This window comes from Nicotiana tomentosiformis, chromosome 3 (assembly GCF_000390325.3).
Source record: "Nicotiana tomentosiformis chromosome 3, ASM39032v3, whole genome shotgun sequence".
NCBI classification, from domain to species: domain Eukaryota; kingdom Viridiplantae; phylum Streptophyta; class Magnoliopsida; order Solanales; family Solanaceae; genus Nicotiana; species Nicotiana tomentosiformis.
In genome coordinates, this window is record NC_090814.1 from 146,733,290 (window position 1) to 146,752,144 (window position 18,855).

Sequence of the window (18,855 nt, forward strand, 5' to 3'; positions counted from 1 at the left end):
GTTTTGATCTTTCTAAGTTGTTTTCAGCTTTAAGCATTATATATATTGATGTGCAACAAATATGATAGTTTCAACATATAGACCAAATATGTTGAAACTTAATCCAGGATTCGTGCAATGGATGAGCTCTCCCTCTTCTTGTTTGACATATATAGTGAGTGGTTAATGAAAATGAGACTTATTTTCTTGACTTACAAGTACAATCTCAAGTATAGGACCAATATTAGTACTAATCCATCTCCAATTACAGATGTTGCCACATGAATTTGCTGGAACCATTGCCCTCTATATGGTTTCTGTAAATAGAGTCTAAAGTAAAATTACAGCTCAGTTAATAGGTTACACATGTAATTAAATGATTATATGAAAAATGTTTAGGTGGAACCCACTTCTATCATTACTATGTAGTACGTGTGCAATTCAAAGTTTGATGGGCCCTTTTTGGTCATTTCATGTAGCACAATTTTAATACGTGCTAACTCTACAATGTCCTGCACGTGAAATCTGCCTACAACTTGAGGTTGAGAAGGACAAGTGACCGCTTCAATTTTTATCTAATTGTTTGCTCTGCTTTTCTCTTCCTTGTACTCTGTTTTTCACGGACCGTAAATATCATCGAATACCTTTGTTTCTTTGTTCGATCTCTGACCCTCCGGCCAAATTACTTGTACGTTTCTCTTTCATCCACTGAATTATAGTTGTTTAGATTACGAATTTTTAATATTTAGTTAGTAAATTTCTGAATATTATGTATTTTGAAGAAGATGAAATGTTTATCAAGGTCATTTATTTCGGTCATTTAGCAAATCTTTTGTAGTGATCTAATCGCATGATTTTTATTCCAGAGTTAGATGGGATTCTGAATTACTGTATTTTCAAAATTGTAAGATCTCAATTTACTTTCTTTTTTTCATATGTGTTTGAATTGAATCTGAAAATACAGTGAAAGGAACAGTCATTTAGGTTTGCATATTTGCTCAAGTTCCAAGGATTTAAGCCTATGAATTTCACTTACCATGGCAAACGCATTAACATTTGTTTTTCTCTCCATTACCAATTTTTTTTTGAATATATTTAATCAAGTTTTCAGTTCTTTCTGTATTAAGTTTTACTGGATCATTGAGTTTAACATTTCAAGACTGAGTTTGATGAGGCTGATAGGATGTTTGCTATCAGATGTTGTATGTGTTATAAAATATAAGTCAATCAGAGGCGGACCTAGTATTTGAGCGTCGCCGGTGCACCATTATCTTTGACATAGATATGTCAATTACTAGCGATCTGCACATATGAGGCGTTGCAGTGTTTTGACGATGACAACGATATTTTCTGCTTCCTTCCCTATTCAATCTGTCCTGTTCCTTTTGCTTCAACTTCTGCGCTGCTTGTTTTGTTTTCTGTCAGTTTATTTGGTAATAACTGGGGGTTTTGGGTTTTGACATATCTTTTATGGCCTATGTGTATTTGAGACGAATTCTTCTGCTATTTCCATAATTCATAGACTGTTTTGGCATATATTTTTTAAACGATCAACTTGGTGGTTAAATACACGTACACCAAACAGGAAGAAAAAGAAAAACTAATAACACATCAGGTATATTAGAGGCTCACTTAAAGTGATGGGTTTCATATACTGTAGGAATGTTCGAATATTTGATGCTACTTTGTCTGCTCTGGGTCTCCGCTTATATATTGTCTTTAGGGATATTTGTGTTCTTTTTTACTTTCTTCATTTTGCAATGCATTTTACAATACATTTTTGCTCATTAGTCATTACTGATGGTCAGATTAATTGCTTTTTGATTTGTATTAGAGATGTCATGTTAAAAATGTATAAATTATTCAAATACAGATGCCTACTGATAAAAAAGCCACAGCGCCAAGTTGCCCCGCCTCCAGAAGAGGAAGCGGCATTACTCAGCAGAAAGAGCTTCTAAAATCAAGCTCAGGAGACATGATGTGTATACAAATCAGTCAGCTGATAAAAAAGAAATACTTTTATCACTACGACGATCGAAAAATATTGAGTCACAAGCCAAGGTTTCTTGGTTGAACATACTGAAGTAGCATCATCTTGTGAAGCTGCTGTTGAGTTACCTAGACAGAGAATACTAACTATAGGGGAATCATGTTGCCTTGCTGAAAAAGGTTAGGAAACAAAATATAACTCTACGTATATAGAACTCTGGATGTTGTTTTTGGGATTTTACCTAGATATGTATTGTTAATGTTAACATGTGTTCGCTTCTATGTAGCCGATAAATCCTGCGCGGACGACACAACAGTTTGTTCTAACAAAGGGAAGAATATAATTGGCTCCTATTCTGTATTCGAATATGGTTAGTAACTATTAAAATGCAGTTCCAATTTTTATTCACTTGAAATATTTCATATATCAGTTATAATAATTTGCATATTAGGTTCCACATCAAATACAGTCGTCATAAAAAGAGGTTTGTCTTGGTCTACTCTTTTAACAATATTAGCCATATATCTTTTCTCAATACTTGTATGATATTCAACAACTTATATACACAGGTTGTAGATCAAAGATAAAGGTTGTTGGAATTTCAAACAGTTGCCCAGTAATGCAACCATTTTGAAAACTGTACCAAACTGTAAATATTGTGGAGCTAAAAGGTTTGAATATGAATCAACAGGATTTTGTTGTAGCAATGGTTCGGCTAAGTTGACGTCATATGAAATGCCCAATGAATTATTAAATCTCTACTTAGGCAATACTGAAAAATGTGAACATTTTCGTACCTACGTTAGACTGTACAATAATATGTTTGCTTTTACTTCACCTGGGGTGAACTATGACAAAGTACTAGCAAAAAGAAACCACGGAATTTACACATTTAGAGTGCATGGTCAAAATGTATCACTTCATAAATGATTTAATTCCGACAAATCGACAATCAAGAAATTCACAGCTGTATTTTTACGATGAGAACACAGAAATATTGAATTGAATGGCTTCCTCTGTCACGCCCCAAACCTGAAGGGACGTGGCCGGCACCCGGTACCATACTCGGCCCGAGCGTACCACTCTGTAACTGTGAACTCTAGAGGAATAACCCTCAACCTACGCCGATGAGACCATATTCTGAATCATCTAAAAATATCGTCTGTCTCATCTAAGGGGTAAACATACCCAAAAACTCATATATATATATATATATAAATGTACAGACTGAGGAGGCCGCCGTGAACATCTACTGTTATACAAACTATACAGGACTTGTCTACAAGCCTCTAGAGATAGTTGAACTGTATCATGGTCGGGACAGGGCCTCGACCTACCCATCAAACCTGTATATATATAACAGACTCCAAGGTCTAGACCTGGTAACTCCGGGGAAGTGGAGCTTACCAACCAAGCTGATATTTGGCTCTGTCTACTGGGAAGGTCTATCCAGCTGTCTATCAGGACCTGCAGGCATGAAATGCAGCGTCCCCAACAAAGGGACGTCAGTACAAATAATGTACTGAGTATGTAAGGCAACAAAATAACTGAAAGCTGAAACTGAATTGATGATATAATAACGAAATGTAACTGGGAGTCAAAAATAATCTGAATATATGCTTACCTGCTGATACTGACTCAACTCTCTCCATATAGTATGTAAAAAAGTTGTCCGGCCCTATAAGGCTCGGTATGTGTAACTGCCCTGCCGTAGTAGGCTCGCTCATAGGCGCTCGGCCATACTAGGCTCTGTATCTCGGCCATTCTGGGCTCGCTCATAGGCGCTCGGCCACAGTAGGCTCGGTATATACTTACCATCTGATCAGTGGTTGCCCAATAGGGGCCTGCCCATCGATTATAGCTCGATGGTGGTAAACATACTGTAACATTGTATATATATATATATATATATATATATACTCTCTGCTCTCTTAGATGAAATAAGACAATACTAAACTGAATATGAAGTCTCGATAAGGGAGAATACTGTAACTTCGGAGATTAGGATAATGTGAATAAATTCAGGAATACGAACTTCTCTTTATGCCTCGTTATCAAACTCATGTAGTTACGGGATCATGCCAAAATGAAGAAAGGTTTAGCCTTAACATACCTTATCACAATCTTTTCAATCACCAAGTTGAACTCACCTCTTCGCACCTTAATCTACAAGAATGATAATAATACTATCGTTAAGTTACGAAAGGTACAACTATCGCACAACGAACGACAAACCTATTTTGTATTAAAACGGGCAGCATCTCCCCTATAATATGCCCTTCCTCCAACTTCAAGATAACACCAACAATACAAGGACAGAACAATAACAACATATATACATCATTTTCCAGCCCTATATACACCATCAAATACTACAAAACAGCCCAACACACCCCAATCTCTTCGTACACAAAACGACCACCGTAGTAGTGTCAAACGACCCGAAAATGTTATGACGAACGACCAGCCAACCACCCTACATTTATATGGTGTTTATAAACCCCCTTCCTCCTCCAAAACTCCACAAAATAGTAATAAAACACGCAGCCCAACAGCAACACAAAACAGTCCACAAAACAGTCCGCTACAAGTGAATAACTCAAACTCACGGCTTCCGATCACCATCCCGTGAGTTCTTACAAGTATAGAACGACTTACCATGAATTTACAGCAGACAAAATGGATGAAAGAGAGCAGTAAACTCACCTTATTTGTTGGATAACTCAGCTCCTATCTTGGTTCTTCAAACTCTAGGTTTTACCTCCAATTAGAACTTGAAAGGGAGAGAAAATCAATTAGGGTTTGTGGGAAATTTTTGGGAGGATTCTTTGCAGAGCTTATGTCTGGTTATTATGCTCTATTTTAAGTCTAATATATGAAGAAAATAGGCCCTTAAAAGGCCTCTTTGGACGACCCGAAATGGCCCATTTTTGGGCTTTCATTTAAGCAAGTAGGTGACACACCTACTTGTCACCTAGCAGCTTGCGCAGTATCGCAAAAATGCACATATCTCTCTACTCCGATGTCGTATTGACAAATGGTTTAATGCGTTGGAAACTAGACTCATAGAGCTTTAATTTGATAGGTGGAACACACCATAACTCTAAGTATATTGGGAGAAAATTGCAGTTACATTTGACCCAAAGTTTCAGTAAAACTTATGAATGTAACTTGTGATGACTTTCATCGACTTTTGTTCCACAACTCGCTTGACTTAAAAACATAACACACGGATGTAATATGACTAATATAAATCATAACATAATCTCTTTATCATGTTAATCACCCTAGTCTCACCCCAAAGGTACATGTTATAACATTCCCAACTTGTCGACTTTCGATGAAACATTGTTTTATTTTCAATTCCTTTAGCTTGTGAAACTTCCAACCATCTTTGTACTTGTTGTTAATGATCTTTAATATTTGTAACCTCCGAGGTAATATGATTAACTTACTTAGCAAACTTTTCAAATATGATTTCACTTCTGAGCTTACATCAATTGACTTATGACGACTCATACGTACGAAAACATGGGTTGTAACATCATTCCCCCCTTTGGAACATTCGTCCTCGAATGTTGACTGGTGCACTTATCAGTCTCATAACCTATTGCTCTCATAAATACTTTATTTCTGGCCTTTCCATCTAGGCAATTGTTCTATGAATAAATCCATAGGCCAGGGCATTCCCCCCTTTAGGCCTCTTCTGACACCATGACTTTTGGTCTGAATCCTTCCAACCTCGTAATTATTGCGACCTTCTGTCATTCATCTTGTACGACTTTATCCTTATATGTGTGCCTATGCGACTCTTCTGTTCCTTTTCCTCCAGCTTTTAGCCAATCTCTAGGCCTCACTTTGGGAACATATATAGAACTATGACAAGTTGTTCCTCCCAGTGTATATAGGTGTAGTAAAGTTCTTCGCTCGGTAATTTGTCAAACTTACGACTGTTGCGATATCTTGTTTCGTAGCCTTGTAAATATATCCTTATTGATTTACTACATCTAGGTAGGTCATACTACACTATCACACTTGCTTCCGTTTATTATTGCCGAGGTTTGCTACCCAACTCCATGTTACCTCTCGCTTCTTATCCTATATGTATAAATCTAAGTCCTTTAGTTCTTCCTCATTACTGTTCATCTTAAAAATGAAGGCCTGATATCATCTCATACTTTGGAACTTGTATCTGCCTATTGTTGATTCACCTTAATGTGGATCTATAATCTACCATTGATAACTTGAAACCTCTTACATAATACATTGTCCTTAGGGATCACGTCTCATTAGGAAACATCTGAAGTTATTTTCTTGATCCATCTAGGGATGATACTATACTTCAATAAGTGTATTTCATCGCATCCCAACGTGATTCATCTTATAAGGGGTATTCTAATCTCATGCAATTCATGAGTTTCCCTCCTCTTTGAATCATTAACCAATCAATAGCCTTAACGTTATCCTCTTATATATCACAATTACACCATTATTCTACTACCAGGGCAACATTTTATCTCTTCAAATTTCTCATAGTCTTAGACTCCTCTGAGTTCGTTCAGGCTATACTGAGTTATTTTTTTTTTTTTTTTTTTTTTATAACTTACGGAAACCATCAGTTCTCTTGTTTTGATGGGCTTAATTCTGAGGCCTTACCTATTCTCGTCAGCTTCTCAATCACCTCTGCTTATCCTTACTCATGTCCGCCTAAAACCATGTTTCTCTACCTTACTTTATCTTGTGACCTACACATATTTATTTATAGTACTCACAACCTTCCTTTAACTTTCTAGCACCATACATTTCCTTATGTTATTCAGGAACTTCAAGCGGGACATCAAATTGTCTCTAACTCTTCTTTACTCTCTTAACTAGACCTCTCGGTACTTGGAAACTATAGGCTAGAAGATATGTCCCTGACAACACCACTATCATTTGTGGGTACTGAATCATGGCGCTTCCAGCCCGCTATCTGATGTATGGACTATTCACAACCTTCTACATTTGAGCATTTCGTACCTTCTTAACCTTTACCTTACTTAGCTTTTAATCTCGCATTGTATCTTCTGTCTCTTTAATAACCTCCCTTCCACATAGGTAGAATTCACTTCCACTTCTTGAAGCTCTACTATAAACTTGCACCTCTAGTGCGTACACAATCCGGTGGGAGCTTCATACTTACTCCTTATGAGACTGGTACTTTTTTTTTTCTAGCTTTATTGTAGAGCCATTATAGACACGATAGGTGCCACTTTCTTAAGGAGTGTATATAATATTGTAGTGAGACTGTTGTTACAACATCATTTCTTCTTTAGGTCATTATGCTTATGTTGAAGCCTTCTTCCTTATTTCCTCAGCTAGTCTTTCGTTGTAGCACTTAGGGAAGACCCTCTGACTCTAGTAGAGCTGTGAGCTTTTTACATCGTATACCCGATGAAAGATTTGATATACTGACTCGCCAATAATTATCCTTAGTTACTTATCTCTATGCCCTTATGCTCGTAGGGTTACTTCTGCACTCGAATTTTTATTATCTCCTCAGTGGCACTCTCTCTTTTATTTCCATAACACTTATACGGTACCTTTTACTGCCCAACTCCTATCAGAATATTCCTCAAGGATTACGATGTTGTATCTACGAGATCAAATTTCCTATGTTGGGTTTCACTTCATTTATCTTGCATGGTCTACTGATTTATCTAAGACCTCTTGTCTATCCATGACTAGGCTCTTACTGAATTCCTGAATGAACTTCTAACTACTCATCAGTCCATGCTCATATTTACCTTCTGGGTAACCACTCTTGGGTTATGTCTTCTAACTTAACTTAACTTTTGCACTGGCTCCTAATGTATCAAGGATGATTGAATATCTTACACACGACGGTATCAGATACCTAGTGTAACTGGAACACTTAATCCCTTATGATTGACTTTGCTCAAAGTTCTTGCTTTAGGGAAGCATCTTCCTGAGGGACCTTTACAGGTTATTCTTCTGTTGTCGATTGTATTATTGCTGGAATGTAATATTTGAAATTCTCTTGATGTCAACTATTATCACCTCATTTGATCCCTAATTGATGTTCAGTTTATCTTGTTCACTAGCCCATGCTAATTTCTATTACTCCGGGGGTCTAAATTGTTTTGTCTTGGTAATCATGTTGGACGCACCAACTCATTTCTCGAAATGAGGATATGACTTTTGGCCTATACTCTTTTATTGTCTCAAGACCTGTCACCTCTTATGTTTTTCCTTCACTTGACTATAGACTCTATCATCATATCATATTTTGATTTACTGTTATCACCCATTTATCACATCTTACTCATAATATTTCATTTACTCTCTTCTTATTCTCCTGCCAATACTCGCATTATTCTGAAAACTTCAACAAAACATTGTTTCACTTTTAGCTCCCCTGGCTCAATCCACCATTTCGGGTTACTCTAACCCAAACTGGATCTTGATATCCCATCCTTCTTTTAAATATATATGTTAGCTCCCATAGGGCATAACTGAGATGGGTGTGACTAATTGTACATACCTCTATTTCTGTTGAAGGTAACTTAGAATCCTTTTAATTCTCTGCCTGACGTGGAAATTCGGACAATCTTCATTAACTAGGTACCTCGTACCCTTCTTCACCTTGCTTCTGTTACCTGTTGAATCTTATACTTTTACCTTTTGATACTCCCATGGCCTGTTATTCACGGGGTATGTTGGATATTCCCGTCTTAGGGTAAATGGGAAATTTGCACATATGGTAAGCACGATCTAATAGGGTCTCAAACAGGGCCACGTAATCAAAAATTCTCTCTCTACTAATGCTTTTATATGCTGTTGTATTAGCCCTTTAACTAGTTATAATTTTTCTAATTGAAAGCATCGCTATATCATTAGCAAACATAAGCTTTGGCTCGAACTCTTATGACTCAGCTCTATAGCACGATTTGGATTTGAATGAAGGGTAGCAGACTCCTAAATGCCTTGTAGCCTCCTGCTTATAAGTGTGGTGCACAACACACCCATAAACAAGACTCTACTAGACACGGCTTGTAGACTCCCTAGGATAGAACTGCTCTGATACCAAGTTTGTCACGCCCCAAACCTGAAGGGACGTGGCCGGCACCCGGTACCATACTCGGCCCGAGCGTACCACTCTGTAACTGTGAACTCTAGAGGAATAACCCTCAACCTACGCCGATGAGACCATATTCTGAATCATCTAAAAATATCGTCTGTCTCATCTAAGGGGTAAACATACCCAAAAACTCATATATATATATATAAATGTACAGACTGAGGAGGCCGCCGTGAACATCTACTGTTATACAAACTATACAGGACTTGTCTACAAGCCTCTAGAGATAGTTGAACTGTATCATGGTCGGGACAGGGCCTCGACCTACCCATCAAACCTGTATATATATAACAGACTCCAAGGTCTAGACCTGGTAACTCCGGGGAAGTGGAGCTTACCAACCAAGCTGATATTTGGCTCTGTCTACTGGGAAGGTCTATCCAGCTGTCTATCAGGACCTGCAGGCATGAAATGCAGCGTCCCCAACAAAGGGACGTCAGTACAAATAATGTACTGAGTATGTAAGGCAACAAAATAACTGAAAGCTGAAACTGAATTGATGATATAATAACGAAATGTAACTGGGAGTCAAAAATAATCTGAATATATGCTTACCTGCTGATACTGACTCAACTCTCTCCATATAGTATGTAAAAAAGTTGTCCGGCCCTATAAGGCTCGGTATGTGTAACTGCCCTGCCGTAGTAGGCTCGCTCATAGGCGCTCGGCCATACTAGGCTCTGTATCTCGGCCATTCTGGGCTCGCTCATAGGCGCTCGGCCACAGTAGGCTCGGTATATACTTACCATCTGATCAGTGGTTGCCCAATAGGGGCCTGCCCATCGATTATAGCTCGATGGTGGTAAACATACTGTAACATTGTATATATATATATATATATATATACTCTCTGCTCTCTTAGATGAAATAAGACAATACTAAACTGAATATGAAGTCTCGATAAGGGAGAATGCTGTAACTTCGGAGATTAGGATAATGTGAATAAATTCAGGAATACGAACTTCTCTTTATGCCTCGTTATCAAACTCATGTAGTTACGGGATCATGCCAAAATGAAGAAAGGTTTAGCCTTAACATACCTTATCACAATCTTTTCAATCACCAAGTTGAACTCACCTCTTCGCACCTTAATCTACAAGAATGATAATAATACTATCGTTAAGTTACGAAAGGTACAACTATCGCACAACGAACGACAAACCTATTTTGTATTAAAACGGGCAGCATCTCCCCTATAATATGCCCTTCCTCCAACTTCAAGATAACACCAACAATACAAGGACAGAACAATAACAACATATATACATCATTTTCCAGCCCTATATACACCATCAAATACTACAAAACAGCCCAACACACCCCAATCTCTTCGTACACAAAACGACCACCGTAGTAGTGTCAAACGACCCGAAAATGTTATGACGAACGACCAGCCAACCACCCTACATTTATATGGTGTTTATAAACCCCCTTCCTCCTCCAAAACTCCACAAAATAGTAATAAAACACGCAGCCCAACAGCAACACAAAACAGTCCACAAAACAGTCCGCTACAAGTGAATAACTCAAACTCACGGCTTCCGATCACCATCCCGTGAGTTCTTACAAGTATAGAACGACTTACCATGAATTTACAGCAGACAAAATGGATGAAAGAGAGCAGTAAACTCACCTTATTTGTTGGATAACTCAGCTCCTATCTTGGTTCTTCAAACTCTAGGTTTTACCTCCAATTAGAACTTGAAAGGGAGAGAAAATCAATTAGGGTTTGTGGGAAATTTTTGGGAGGATTCTTTGCAGAGCTTATGTCTGGTTATTATGCTCTATTTTAAGTCTAATATATGAAGAAAATAGGCCCTTAAAAGGCCTCTTTGGACGACCCGAAATGGCCCATTTTTGGGCTTTCATTTAAGCAAGTAGGTGACACACCTACTTGTCACCTAGCAGCTTGCGCAGTATCGCAAAAATGCACATATCTCTCTACTCCGATGTCGTATTGACAAATGGTTTAATGCGTTGGAAACTAGACTCATAGAGCTTTAATTTGATAGGTGGAACACACCATAACTCTAAGTATATTGGGAGAAAATTGCAGTTACATTTGACCCAAAGTTTCAGTAAAACTTATGAATGTAACTTGTGATGACTTTCATCGACTTTTGTTCCACAACTCGCTTGACTTAAAAACATAACACACGGATGTAATATGACTAATATAAATCATAACATAATCTCTTTATCATGTTAATCACCCTAGTCTCACCCCAAAGGTACATGTTATAACATTCCCAACTTGTCGACTTTCGATGAAACATTGTTTTATTTTCAATTCCTTTAGCTTGTGAAACTTCCAACCATCTTTGTACTTGTTGTTAATGATCTTTAATATTTGTAACCTCCGAGGTAATATGATTAACTTACTTAGCAAACTTTTCAAATATGATTTCACTTCTGAGCTTACATCAATTGACTTATGACGACTCATACGTACGAAAACATGGGTTGTAACATCCTCGGGTATACTTCGACAATCGATCATTGAGAAGCTAATGGATATACTAAAGATAAATCCTAACTGTATTTTTTTGAAATCTCTGATACATATCCCAGAATTATCAAACTTTTATATTGCGTTAAGATGTGGTTCTGGCTTAGATCAGAGAGTATATAATCTGCCAACTGTGCCAGAAGTAGCAGCATTATGGCTAGAACAAGAAACGAACAACAATATTTCTTCACCGCATATCCGAATTTACACTCACAGTAACAAAAGTCAAATAATAAATTACTATTATGGTTGCTAAGATCTTTTGCAATATCCGCTTTTACTTCCTTACGGTCAAAATGGGTGGTATTGTAGTATCCCAAAAATAGTACAGCATATGAATAAATTGAAAAAACGAGCTTACTATGAGACTGAGCAACTTCCGAGCCTTTATAACATGTGTTCAATGATGGACTACTTGATATGGAAGCTGATGTTTTGCAAAAAGGAAAACGAAAAAAGAATAATGTTTCTTGTCGTGAATTCTACCGTTACAAACTCCAGATGAGAGACAATGAGGAAAATGGAGTTTTACATTCTGGCAGATTATTTCAACAATACTCAGTTGATGAATTCATAAAAGTAGAAACTCAGAGATTAGATTTTGCCTCATTTAACCAAGATTTATTTCGGGTTGATGTATTACAAGGACTTCTGGATATCCTAAGAGTTGGTGAAAGAGAAGCTTCTAAGATAGGAAAACAAAACTTTCTTCCGACAAGTTTTACGGGAGGTCCGAGAGATATGCGCTAGCGTTATATGGATGCTATTGCATTAGTACAACATTTTGGAAAGCCTGATATATTTCTGACCATGACATGCAATCCCTCTTGGCCCAAAATAAAGGAACATTTGCTCACAACAGATGAAACTCAAAATAGGACTGATTTAATTAGTCGAGTGTTCAGAGCAAAAGTAGAAGAGATGAAAACAGATATATTAAAAAGAAAATATTTGGAAAAGTTGCAGCTTTTATATACACTATAGAATTTCAAAAATGCGGTCTTCCACATGCTCATTTTCTTGTTATACTTACTGATGACTACAAATTATTGACGCCCGAGGCTTATGACAAATTTGTTAGTGTTGAGGTGCCTGATCCTGATACGAACTCTTACTTGCATAAGCTTGTTATTAAACACATTATGCATGGGCCTTGTGGTCATTTGAATCCTACAAATTCATGTATGAAAAGAAATGAGTGCAAATTTAAGTACCCCAAGAGCTTTGTTGATGAGACAATGAAAGAAAAGAGAAACAATTTCTTGATAACTCATGGGTTGTTCCTTACAATCCTTATCTGCTCTGTAAATACAATTTCCATATAAATGTAGAGGTTTGCTCCGATATTAAAGTTGTCAAATATATATACAAATATATCTGAAAAGGACATGATAAGATTTTGTTTGGCTTACACAAAGATAACACAAATTTACAAATAGATGAGATAAAAGAGTATCGATCTGCTAGATGGGTGTCAGCTCCGGAAGCTATGTGGTGCTTATTTGCCTTTCCTATTAGCGAAATGACTCCAAGTGTTTATCACCTGCAGTTACATCTTGACGGACTACAGTTTGTCTCTTTAAAAAAACTGACACAATAGACAGTATCGTAAAAGATCCTATGATTAAGAAGACGATGTTGACAGAATGTTTTTTGATGAATGAAACAAACAAAGATGCTAAACAACTTAAATTGTTCTATAAAGATTTTCCACAATACTTCGTATGGTCATCTACCTGTAAAATGTGGACTCGACGACAACGAGGTAATGTTATCGACCGCGTTGTGACGTGTCATCCAACAGAAGGAGAAAGATATTACATTAGATTATTACTAATGAATGTGAGAGCACAAAAATCATATAAAGATCATGTCAGAGGCCGCTTGTTATCAAATGCCATATAGTTTAAGACGTTTATTTGCTACAATATTAGTATACTGCAGTCATGATAATCCAAGAGAACTATGGGAACAATTTGAAGATTTAATGTCCGAAGACTTTAAGAGCCTAGCGAATCTAGGGCCAAAGGATATCCACCTTGTTGTCTTGAATCACATCAATGACATACTACATTCTATGGGACGTGATATTAATGAGTTCAACCTTATTTCAGAAATGATCACATCTTCAAAAATAGCAAATGAAGCAAAGGAAGTGTATTTCGAAAGAAACATCATTGTGAGCGATGAAGATTTATTGTTACATAGAAAATTAAATGCTGAACAAAAAATTGCATGCGACATAATTCTCCAGAGAGTATTTTCCAATAAATCTGGAGCATTTTTCATTGACGGTCCCGGAGGAAGTGGTAAGACATTCTTATATTGTGCCTTATTAGCAACTGTGAGATCTACAGGATTTGTAGCGTTAGCAACAACAACTTCTGGTGTCGCAGCTTCGATCCTGTCAGGAGGACGAACAACTCATTCACGTTTTAAAATTCCGATTAATATCGATGAAATATTTTCTTGCAATATCAGCAAGCAGAGCTCACTGGCATCTTTAATTCGCGATGCAAAATTGATTGTATGGGATGAAGTATCGATGGTAAAAAAGAATATGATTGAAGCTTTAGACTCTCTCCTAAAAGATATAATGGACACAAATGTGCTTTTTGGTGGAAAAATTATTGTATTTGGAGGAGATTTTAGACAAACTCTTCCTGTGGTTCGAAGTGGAAAAAAGGAAGACTTCATTCGGCAAAGCATATTGAACTCCGAAATATGGAATGAGCTTGAAAAACTCCGATTATCAGAAAATATGCGTGCGAAAACTGATCCCTCTTTTTGTGAATATTTGATGAGAATTGGAAATGGAACAGAAAAGAGAAACGCCGATGACAAAATAGAAATTTCGACATCTTTCATTGTTCCTTATATTACTGAAAAAGAATCGTTGGACCTCTTATTCAACATAATATATCCCGATTTGCATACGTCTTTTCATGATACTTCCTTTTTAACATCTCGTGTTATTTTGACGACAAAAAATGACTTTGTTGATGAATTGAATGATAGACTTAAAACTTTATTTCCTAAAGATGCTAAGACATTTGTTGCCACTGATGAGACTATTGAACCGAATGATCAAAGCCAGTTTGAGGATTTTCTACATTCATTGAACCCTGCTGGTTTGCCTCCTTACAAACTAATCTTGAAAGAAAATTGTCCTATTATATTTTTGCGAAATTTAAATCCTTGTGAAGGTTTGTGCAACGGTACACGATTGAGATGCTGTGATTTTAAGAGTCGTGTTATAAGCGCTAAAATTGCGAGTGGTGATTTTAAGAATACACATGTATTTATTCCTAGAATACCGTTGTTATCTTCAGATGATGAGAAATTACCTATCCCATTTAAAAGAACACAATTCCCACTACGCCTGTGTTTCGCTATGACGATAAATAAAGCACAAGGACAAACATTAGATTATGTTGGAATTTATTTACGCGAACCAGTGTTCTCTCATGGCTAATTATATGTTGCTTTATCCAGAGCAAAGAGTTCAAGCTGTATAATATTAATATGATCACCTACGGCAGATAACAATGATGACCAGTCTACATATAACATAGTGTATAATGAAATCATTCAAAAAGCCCTTCTATAACTTTATAGCTTCCTTATTTATATTCCTTATGTGGTATATATTTATCTTGCTGATTGCTGCTTCTCATTCACTTATTCTTAGAAAATGAGGCAACAACTTATAATGTTCTTTTTCTAATTGTTCTACTTATTATTTATTCCAATGGTTTCCTTGGGTATTGAAATAATTTTCCTGCAATTTGGTAGGACGTAAATAAGAGTTGGCTTGTTTACCTGCAAATCATTGTAACACTTTTATTCTTCTGATATAGTTTTTTTATGCGCAGTATGCAGATAAGAATGTTTACATTGTAAAACTCTTCAAGAACCAATCAGTGAAAGCATTAGTGTTAGCAAATTTAAAAATACAACGGGTTATTACATATTTATGTGATTTTGTAACTCTGTAAAGTTGATATGCATGATCCTCACCTCCAGAAAAAATTATGCTTTTAACTCCGCCTGTGTTCAAGTTATACTGTGACACAGCCGGTCCCAAGCCCGGATAAAGGAGGAGGGTTTGTTGTTTATTAGCAATGACACTTGTGTTTTTATTTTTTGATTCGACTGTACTCACTGTGAACTCATTTAAATTTAATTAGTATCTTCATCAGTTCCCTTAGATGGACTGTTTTCCACTTATTAAAAAAGATTTCTGAATCTGTTATATGTTTTCCTCAGTCTTGCTTATCTTTCAGGATATCATAACCAGAAAAGTTGTAGAGACAACAAAGACTATTGCTGTAAATTAATGGGAATGGAGACAACTGATCAGGTAAGTTAAAAATTCTTTATGAGTAACTCATGTTGGTAATAGCTGTAACTTTGCAAGGAAAGTTTTAAGCTCTATTGTTCAAGACTTGTAAAAGAACTTGTGAATGAATTATTAAAAAAAGAAATTGACGAATCGCAATATGACTTCAAAGTGGATAGAAGAATTTTTCTATCATATGATTTTGCTATTATTGGGAAAAATTGCAATGAGGCAATATCCATATCAAAGACAAATTAACTGGAACCATTGCAAATTGAAACAAGAAATCCTTACCTATATTTTCAAGGTTACATATTTAAATTTGTTCAAGATTTGCAGGCAGACCGATAATTCTCTCATAACATATACTTGTTAATAAAGATTTAAACTCCATAACTCAAGTATTCACATGTAGAATTATTCAATCTCAATTATTCCATGAACCGGCGATTTGCTTTAGGTAAGAAGTGGTTGTTTCTGTATAACACTACAACTGATTACCCACTTGAATATTTTTGATCAATTTAAACTCAAAACGCATTTGATATTCCTTCGTAGAGTGTTCACTGAGAGGAAACAGGAAGACTTGAAATCGATGTTCGATTCGCTAGCTGCACAATCTCAGAGCAGTGGAGAATACATTCTTCATGGTTATTAGTATTTAAATCAGACTTTTCTTTTTTAGAAATATGTTGTTCTTTTTTCATTATTTTAGTATATGATTTTATTGAGTTTTAATTCAGAATGTTTATGTGGGCCTTCCATTAAGCATTAGTTGTGATTGTAATGTCTAGAGATGTCTTGATATATCTGAGGATGAGGGTTGTTTGAGTTGGTGAAAAGAAAAAGTGAACCAAGTGTCAAATTTTGATGATTGAAGAAGAACCCAAGTAGTTAAATAAATATAGCTTGTATCTCTTTCTGATGCACTTCTTTCTCCCAGAAAGAAGACGTGTGATTAAATGTTATCTGTACTTCTATTTGAAGTGAAGAATTTTAAACCTAGCATGAACATTGGCTAACTACATCCTCGCTAAGAAGAAAAAAGGCATACCTTGTTAATTGAAAGTTATAAAGAATGTTATCAAGTTGACAATAAATATTTTATTATCTTAGCCTATTAGTTGAGCGTGAGCACATATAGTGGAGGTTGGATTTTGGATGGAAGTAGGGTTAGATTGAGGAAGATGGGCAGAAAATATGACGATAGCATCATGTACGATCATACATTTTGTTTAAAGCTAATAATGAAGTCATTCCGCCTAATTTGTGGTATTTTATACAACAGTTACATATACTTATCTTTTTGTTCTTTTCGCTAAGTATGTATACTTCGTATGTATACTTCTGAGCTCTTATTGCTACTATGAACAACACAACTCTGACATGCAAATTAGTTACTTTGGCGGTGGAAATTATATGATAATCTGACTTACTGAGTACAATCCTACTCAGATTTCTATACCATAAATCAAATGTGAATTGTATAGATGATTTGTACATTTGGTGTCACTCTGGTCAAAAGTGGTGTGTGATGTCTTGCCGTAAGGTCTTTGTCAACTGTGATGTTTTATTTCCATCTGTATTTTTATTAGAGCATTTATGCTATTTGTCTAATATTTGCCGGTATAGCCAATGAATGCCTTCAGTAATGAAGGACAGCAAACGAGCTTCAGAGTGCTATCATCATGGTGAATGCAAAAAATATTACTGAACCTATTATTAGGGAGAAAATTCTAAAGTATAAATTGAGTCTGCTGAATTTGAAAAACTGACTTTGGAGTCCTTAGCACCTGCTCTCCAAGGTTAGTGATTTCTTAATGGTCATTAATAAACTTAGTTGTTGTGCTGCTTTTATTTTCAGATAGTGTTGCAACTTGCTAGAAATTAAAATTACTGAAGATAATATTTCTTTTGCTGCATGCTTCAGTAGAGGGATGACCTCTTTATCATGATGCTATATTGTGTGATTACTCCCCCGAAGGAGGATGTTTTTGCTTGTGTTGGGACATCAAGGAGTTATATGTTATGCTTCTACAACTTGAGGAGAAGAGAATAAGTGTGACAAAGACTATGCCTTCTTGCAATTGGTGTACAATATGGAAATTAAAAAGAGGAATCTTAGATGTTTTGAAGACAAAGCGGAATCCATCAGCAATATCAAGTTTTAGTTGTTTTTCTGTTGTCCTTTTGGTGCAAGACAGAATGTTTAGAAAGTGGTGTAAATCTAATAGCATTTCATTAGTTCATTTCAGAGTTGGGAATCTGAAAATGTTTTACTGTAGTTGTATATTATTATACACCGGGTGGTTACTGGGCATAACATTCAGAAATATATTAGCTGAGTAACCCTGGTGTTTACCTTGGTGTTGTTTATTGATGAAATTTATATTTCCACAGAACCTGTAGTAAACTTTTCTTTGCTGCTAACCTATATTATAATAACTTTACTTTTGTTTGACCCACCATTAATAAACTCATTGCTTCTAAAATATTCATACTTTCTAAGGACTTTGTACCTTGATATCAATGATTTGCTACTATATCCTTAACTACCTTGCTACTATTTATTTTGTAGGAATTTACTAGCGATAGATGATCGATCGGCTTTCATTTAAATGACTAGTTTATACAATAATAAATCAAGTCATTTTCTCTATAATCATGTGCAGAGGTGAGTGACATTTTACAATAATATTAACAACAATACCAAATAGCCCGGGCTAACTCTCACTAGTATATATATATGTGCATTATTTTTGTTAAGTTGAATATTTATTCTCAACTTAGCATTTATAGTATTTTTCTTGTTATAAAGAAAAGCAAGATAATATTTTACAGGAAACTTGCACAAATGTCTCAAATAAGTTCCTACTTACCAACCTCTAGCCATT

At 36.0% G+C, this 18,855-nt stretch overlaps 1 protein-coding gene and 1 long non-coding RNA gene across 9 annotated transcripts; both read left to right on the forward strand.

Moving 5' to 3' along the window:
* Positions 1–505: 505 nt before the first annotated feature.
* On the forward strand, positions 506–16,877 carry LOC104086766 (uncharacterized). Of its 6 annotated transcripts, none has more exons than XR_001967404.3 (5): positions 509–667; positions 1,853–2,148; positions 2,256–2,339; positions 2,421–2,453; positions 15,889–16,877. It is a non-coding gene; the product is annotated as an uncharacterized lncRNA (long non-coding RNA). The 6 variants fall into 6 exon arrangements; XR_684176.4 differs by having other exon boundaries at positions 15,906–16,877; XR_011415050.1 differs by lacking the exon at positions 2,421–2,453 and having other exon boundaries at positions 506–667; positions 1,814–2,148; positions 15,906–16,877.
* LOC104086765 (uncharacterized) lies at positions 11,003–18,363 on the forward strand. 3 transcript variants are annotated; one of them, XM_018767575.3, is made up of 2 exons: positions 11,003–15,982; positions 17,594–18,363. In XM_018767575.3, exon 1 carries the CDS (start codon positions 13,490–13,492, stop codon positions 15,092–15,094), a length of 1,605 nt encoding a protein of 534 aa, XP_018623091.1. In that variant the 5' UTR covers positions 11,003–13,489; the 3' UTR covers positions 15,095–15,982; positions 17,594–18,363. The 3 variants fall into 3 exon arrangements, with proteins under 3 accessions (XP_018623091.1, XP_009589393.1, XP_018623090.1); XM_009591098.4 differs by having other exon boundaries at positions 17,892–18,363; XM_018767574.3 differs by lacking the exon at positions 17,594–18,363 and adding an exon at positions 16,520–16,877 and having other exon boundaries at positions 11,578–15,982.
* Positions 18,364–18,855: the final 492 nt, after the last annotated feature.

Coding starts and splice junctions, on each gene's coding strand:
- LOC104086765 (XM_018767575.3), top strand. CDS start 13,490: ATGTCAGAGGCCGCTTGTTATCAAATGCCATATAGTTTAAGACGTTTA.